Source organism: Morus notabilis, unplaced genomic scaffold (genome assembly GCF_000414095.1).
Source record: "Morus notabilis unplaced genomic scaffold, ASM41409v2 Scaffold1255, whole genome shotgun sequence".
NCBI lineage: Eukaryota > Viridiplantae > Streptophyta > Magnoliopsida > Rosales > Moraceae > Morus > Morus notabilis.
In genome coordinates this window covers 73,105-80,265 of record NW_010365193.1, presented here as the reverse complement: position 1 = coordinate 80,265, position 7,161 = coordinate 73,105, and the positions used below count along the sequence as shown (strand labels likewise).

Genomic DNA, 7,161 nt, shown 5'->3' with positions numbered 1-7,161 from the left:
ATATTCTTACACCCCCCCCCCCCCCCCCCCAAAAAAAAAATAAAAGAAAAAGAAAAAAGAAAGAAAGAATAGAAAAAGAAACTAATGACATCAACAGTTTGCGTGCTGGTTGTCATGGCCGAATCAGATTTACATCATATACTGAACTGGGCTATTGGCCTATCCCATTTTGGGCAAAGCAGGGACTATAAATTTTGGAAAATATACTCTAATTAGGTCAATGTTCTTGTCTTGGTATTTACAAAATATTTTTAATACGTATTTATAGAATATTTTCCTTAAAAATAAAAAATAAAAGTAAATAGAAAATGTAAAGATTTTTAAGCCCCGTTCACTTTGCTGATTCGAGTTTTTCTACAGTAAAAAACTATCACAAATAATCACATATAATTTTTTTATTATAATAAAAAACTCTCACATAAAATTACATCTCAATTTGAATCAGTGAAATGAACGATACCTTAATTTTATTAGACAATGTGTGTCTCCATTCATCTCACCAAATAATAATAATGATGACACGACGACTTTAAATTACTATCACCATCATATATCATCATCATCACCACTGTTATTTTGACATCCGTTGTATGAATTGGTTATGTAAGGCATTCAAACCTAATTTCAGCCTTTGGTTTTACATTATCGCCAACATGAGTAGAGAAGTAACATGCATTTTATGCACGTGAGATTGAATCATTATAGACTTCAACGGGAAATGACAATTAGCACCAAATACGTACGAAGGGAGGAGATCATTGACGTACAAAAGTAGACCAAACAACACGTTAAAAGGAAAAAAATTTGACAAGAACTTGTTTTGTTTTTTTTTTTTTTTTTAATAATATTAATCTCCCACTTCTTTGACCAGCTTTGGCGTCAATTGACTTTCAACTAAGAAATTGAGGCGGCTCCCCAACCATATATTCGAGAATAAAAAATACAAAATCCAATTTTTTGCTTCATTTAATTGTCTAAATTGTACAGCCTTAACTATATCTGCTCAATTCAAACATGGGTTTTGGTTGATTCCACCATATTCTATTAACAAAGATTTACGAAAAAAAAAAAAAGAAAAATCCTTGGATATCTCCCAAGTCTATATATAAGGCTCTACACACACTTTCCTCACTGAAAATCTTTTCAATAAATTGCAAACAAAAGAAAAAACAAAAACAAAAAAACAAAACATAGACAGCACACAAAAGCAGTTAACCATGCCCTCTATCTTCACCATTCTTGGTTCAATACTCTTGGCGGTGTTGTTGTTCTGTCTGTTTAACCAGCTGCGAAGCAGGCGATCGGTACCCGGCCGCCGGCTGCCTCCAGGCCCGCGACCGTGGCCCATAATCGGAAACCTGCCCCAGCTGGGCCCGGCGCCGCACCAGACCATCGCGGCCCTGGCCCGGAAGCATGGCCCGCTGATGCACCTCCGCTTTGGGTTGGTTGACGTGGTGGCAGCGGCGTCGGCCTCCGTGGCAGCCCAGTTCCTTAAGGCCCACGACACCAACTTCTTGAGCCGTCCGCCCAGCTCCGCCGCCAAACACGTTGGGTACAACTATCATGACTTGGTCCTAGCGCCGTACGGCCCAAGGTGGCGGTTGATGCGGAAGATCGCGTCCGTACACCTCTTATCCGGGAAGGCTTTGGAGGATTTCAGATATGTCCGACAGGTAAGTCAGATAAAATTTAAACTGTAGTTACAATTTTATTTAAATTTATTTTGAGTTTAAACTTAAATTTAAATTTAAATTTAAATTTAAATTTAAGATTAAACTCGAGTTTAAATTTCTTTTTTAACTCGAGTTCATAAACTCGAATTTAAGTTAATGAATAATATTTTTTCTATTATTAAAAATATCATAATTTTTTCGTTTAAATTCTGATTGAGATTATTTTTTTCTATACATTCACAACGAAAAGACGAATAAAATTCTACTTATATATCATATTAAAATTTTTTATCATTATTGAGTTTTTATTAAAATATTATCTAAATATAAATTTAAATTTTGACTCACTCAAACACAAACTCAAAAAGATTCTCAATTCAAATCATAACTCAAATATGTACATCTAAACACAAACTCAAATTACAACTTTAACTCAAAGTATAACTCAAACTCAACTCAAAAGTGTAAAAGAACAACCTCTAAATTTTTTTTCTCCTTAAAAAGAAATTAAAGAAAATACTCACACACACGTATATATAAGTCTCGTTCATTTTATTGATTCGAGTTTAGAATTTAAGTTTTGTTACAGTAAAAAACTCTCAAAAACAGTCACATCTAATTTTTTTATTACAATAAAAATTTCTCACATAAAATCACATCTCAACTCAAATTAAAAATTTAAATCAGCGAATTAAACGGGCATTAGTTGCTCGTCGTCATTTTCCTTTACGCTACAAAAGTTTTCTCACAATATTATATGTTGGCATCTATGCAACGTAATACGATACACTGATTGAATAATCCGTGCATGGGATAGACATTTTTTTTTAATGAATGAACAAATCCTTTTTTTTAATGGGGTAGGATTTGAACCTTAATCTTTGTGTTGGAGTTACCTGTAAAATTATCTGTAAAGTTACCTGTGAGAAAGAATGATTGTTGTTATTCTTTTCTGTGGTTTGGTATTAAAATGAAAAGGAGAGGAAATGACTTGCTTTGCACTTGCGGTTGCACTTGCGGTGGTGTTTGCAGTTGCTGTGACGTTTACAGTATAGAAACAGATACGAAAAGGTCCATTATATATATATATATATATATATAAAAGAAACGTAAAACAAAAGGTAGAAAAAATAATTAAAAAAAAAGCTTAAAATATTTTACATGAATAAAAAGAGAGAGAAAACAACGGTAAAGTTGTAATTTTATTGTCTTGGTGTCCTCCCTTCCTTACTGTGCATAGTATTTTTTGGTGGGGCCCATAAGAAGGCAGCCCCTTCATTTTTTCTATTCCCTAGCATAATCGGCAAACAAACTTTCCGTCAAACCCTTTTCCTTCTTTTTTCAAACCCTTCCTCCCAAACACACCCTAAAGCTCAAACCGCGTAATGAGCTAGTAATATTTGGTCCTGCATGGAGAGTTCTTCAATGTGACGTTGAGATAGACGACTTTTAAGACTCCTAATTTTTATTCAACCATTATCCAAAAAAATATGTATTTATTCAACAAAAGAGAAAAGAAAGATATTTCCAAAAATTGATTTAAGTCTCAAGACCTTCGGCCTAGAAGACTCGTATTCATGGGTACATAATACATTAATGATTAATAGCAATTAGATCACATTTGTCCTCGATAAAAAATTTAGTTGTTGAACTATAATATTCTTCTTCTTCTTTTTTTTTTTTTTTAATGAAATACTAATCGTGGGTTTGGGATCATTTAGGAAGAAGCAGCAGTGCTAATAAGGGGCCTAGCAAACGCGGGCCCAACCGCGATAAACTTGGCGCAACTGCTCCACTTGTGCACGACAAACACCCTAGGACGTGCAATGCTAGGGTACAGAGTTTTCGGCGACGGAAGTGGCAAAAGTGATCCGAGGGCCGACGAATTTAAGTCGATGGTGGTCGAGGCGCTGGCGGTAGCCGGAGTGTTCAACATAGGAGATTTTGTGCCTGCATTAGAGTGGCTAGACTTGCAAGGGGTGGTGGCAAGAATGAAAAAAGTTCACAAGAGGTTTGATGCCTTCTTGACTAGAATTATTGAGGAACACAAGGCTAATGCTGGCAATGGGAAGCACACTGACATGCTTACTACGTTGTTGTCAGTGAAGGAAGATGCCGATGGTCATGAGGGTGGCAAGCTCACTGAAACTGAAATTAAAGCACTTCTTTTGGTAAATTCACTTTATCCTCTATTTCTAATATATTTTTAAAGCGAAACTGGAATTTAAAGTTTGACTACTTGGTCTCAAGTTAAAAGTGAAGGGAATAACATAATATAATATGATATATATATATATAGTATATACTTATTCTTCATTCTTAATTTGATTTTTTTTTTATGTTAATTTTACTCCATTCCTTTTTTTTTTTTTTTTAAATGATTATTCCAAGCTTAATGTTTTAATTTGTTTTAGACAAAAGTAGTCATCTTATTGTCAATTACATGTAGGAAATACTTATAATTTCATGAGCTAGTTGAATTGCTAAAATTTGAACCTTTGCAAATGATGAATGCAGAACATTTTCATTGCTGGTACTGACACGTCATCAAGCACGGTGGAATGGGCCATTGCGGAACTCATACGACACCCCAAAATCTTGGCCCAAGTCCAAGAAGAACTCGACCGTGTCGTGGGTCGAGATAGGCTTGTGAGCGAATTGGACCTGCCCCAACTAACCTACCTCAAGGCCCTGGTGAAGGAGACCTTCCGTCTCCATCCCTCCACCCCGTTATCTCTGCCTCGAATAGCGGCCGAGAACTGCGATATCAATGGCTACCACATACCTAAGGGGACCACCCTTCTTGTCAATGTGTGGGCTATAGCACGTGACCCAGCCGAATGGACTGATCCACTGCTGTTTAGGCCCGAAAGATTTTTACCAGGTGGCGAAAAGGCTGAAGTAGATGTAAGAGGGAATGACTTTGAAGTGATTCCATTTGGGTCGGGACGTCGGATGTGTGTTGGCATGCGCTTGGGCCTGCGCACAGTCCAACTACTAACTGCAAGCTTGGTCCACGCGTTCAATTTTGGCCTGGCAAATGGGTTGGTACCAGAAAAACTCAATATGGATGAAGCATATGGGCTGACGTTACAACGGGCCTCACCGTTAATGGTTCACCCTTGGCCCAGGCTAAGCGAACATGTATATGAAGCAAAAATTTAGACTTTACGCCATGTTTGGTTGCTTGTATTTGTGTTGTATTATATTATATAAAATATGTTGTATCATGTTGTATTATCATAATATAAACGGTGTTTGGTGTCATGACGTATTGTACAAGAATATAAATATTATAAAATTTTGGGGTCAAAATGTAATTTTTCAAAGTTTTTGTGGGGGAAAAAATAAATTTTCAAAAGTTTAAGGCAAAATATAATTTTCAAAATTTTGGGGTTCAAAATATAATTTTCAAAAAATTTGGGGGTCAAAGTACTTTTCAAAAGTTTTGGGGTTAAAAATGTAATTTTGTAAAATTTTTTAGATTAAAATGTAATTTTATAAAAATTAAGGGGCCAAAATGTAATTTTAATAAATATAAATTTGCATTATATCGCTTACTTTTTAAAAAATTATAAGCTTTGACATAACTCTATGTCAGTCCGACTCCGACCCTCAGTCATGGATCCGCTATAAAATAATACAATATAATATTCTAAAAATGAGACGTATTCAATAATAAGACGGTATTAATTTACCATCTGTATTAGTTTATACAATACGATGGTCACACCAAATATTGTATTAATAATACAATAATTTACCATCCGTATTAGTTTATATAATACGATATTGTACTCAATTATACGATATAGACCGTATTAATTTACCATTCGTATTAGTTTATACAATACGATTGTCATACCAAATATTATATTATTGTATTATTATACAATACGATACTCTAATACAGTCAAACAAACATGCTCAAAGACTATCAGTCGATGCAACACTTAGGATTCGCAGTGATCATTTAACAATTCTTTTGAGTTTTAAAGATGTTGGCACCCCTCCCCCCTCCCCTTCTCTTTTTTGGCCCTTATTATTATTATTATTATTATTAGAACAAATTACATTTATTTCCCTTGAATTATAAGCGTTTGAACAAAATGCCCCATAAATTTTAAAAGTAACAAATTTTCTCCCTAAACAATTCACCATTAGCACGCGTCCCCCTTTTCTGTCCACTTAGTTAAATTTTGAACGTTAAGTGCCAAGTAGAAGTCGTTGAGACATTTAATTTTTATTCTATTCTAAAATGACGATTTTATCCATATACATTGGTCAATCTCACCCATTCAGAAGCATCTCAACCCTCACTCTCTTTCCTCTCCCTTTCCCGCGCACGACCACCAAGCTCCGGCAAGTATTATGGCGTCCATTTTTGACACCTCCTGACTCATCAGAAAGCTCTCATCGAGCCGAGTCTGGATTGATTTCTTGTGGCTGCCAACTCCGCCGGATGAAGGCACACTTTCCGGCCGAAGTTCTGAAGTTCCGAGTCTATTTAGCTAGTATGTCTGAGAATTATTCAATCATAAAAGTTTGATCTTGAAAATTTTGGCATGAAAAGACAAGGAGAGCTGAAGTTTTGAATGTGTGGGGTGGATTTAACTAACATGACTTTATAATTTAATACAATCCTCATTAAATCAAGATAATTCTAGTATTTGCAGCAAAAAGAAAAAAAAGATAATTCTGATATTTGTTAGTTTTATATGCAAATGAAAACTCAAAATTTTAGGGCGCGTTTGGAACTCGTTTCAAAACGATTTTGTTTTTTATATAAAAATGAAAATGAAAACGTTTTCATTTTCAGGTAAAAATCATTTCTAAAAATGCGTTTAGTAGTTTTTTTTCAGAAATTATTTTCAATTTAAAAAAACTAAAACTGTGTATGATGGTGTCAAAAAATCAACAAATTAGGACAAAGATCAACAAAAAAAAGAAAAAAAAACACCCAGATCATCAGCAAATACCGACAATGCTCAAAACAATCTTCACCAAATCAACCACCGCTAATTTTCAAACCAACCGCTTTATGGATGGAAAAGAGACTCATTCCAGCCAAATCCTCATCAAACCCAGATAAAGTTAGTAAAAAAAATTCACAAAAAACTAAACTAAAATTCTCAAACAAAAAGAAAGGGAATTCTATCAATACCTCCCAGCCCTATACATGTAGACCCCATGGCCGCCCTTCCCATCGGTACCGCCCTACTGAGCCGCCCTACTCCTGAAATACAACCGCGCCGCCTCCAACCCGCACCGCATCACTGTCGCAGCGTCACTCCCCAGCTCGATCACCGCGGCGTTGTGCCGCATCAGTGAGCCCGACAGCGCGTCCACCGCCCTCGGGTAGGGTCCAGAGGGGCCCCCGTAGAACAGGGAGATATCGGAGAGGCGGACCCTCGGCAGTGGCGACGGCACGGGCTCCCCATTCGGGTGGGCCACCGTGATGGGCCGCGGAGTGAGCCGGGGCGGGAGG

General features: G+C 36.3%; 1 protein-coding gene and 1 pseudogene across 1 annotated transcript; both read left to right on the top strand.

Annotated features, from left to right (window-relative positions):
- Positions 1–926: 926 nt before the first annotated feature.
- Positions 927–4,940, top strand: LOC21388201 (flavonoid 3'-monooxygenase). Its single transcript, XM_010107523.2, has 3 exons — positions 927–1,673; positions 3,395–3,844; positions 4,191–4,940. Exons 1-3 carry the CDS (start codon positions 1,218–1,220, stop codon positions 4,836–4,838), a joined length of 1,554 nt encoding a protein of 517 aa, XP_010105825.1. The 5' UTR covers positions 927–1,217; the 3' UTR covers positions 4,839–4,940.
- A 1,923-nt stretch (positions 4,941–6,863) lies between these two features.
- LOC112093443 overlaps positions 6,864–7,161 on the top strand; it is a 3,421-nt pseudogene continuing 3,123 nt past the window's right edge.

Bases quoted from the DNA above. Each gene is read 5' to 3' on its own strand.
- LOC21388201 (XM_010107523.2), top strand. From the start codon at position 1,218: ATGCCCTCTATCTTCACCATTCTTGGTTCAATACTCTTGGCGGTGTTG. The intron at 1,674-3,394 runs GTAAGTCAGATA...GGGATCATTTAG, and splicing joins ATTTCAGATATGTCCGACAG to GAAGAAGCAGCAGTGCTAAT. The intron at 3,845-4,190 runs GTAAATTCACTT...TGATGAATGCAG, and splicing joins AAATTAAAGCACTTCTTTTG to AACATTTTCATTGCTGGTAC.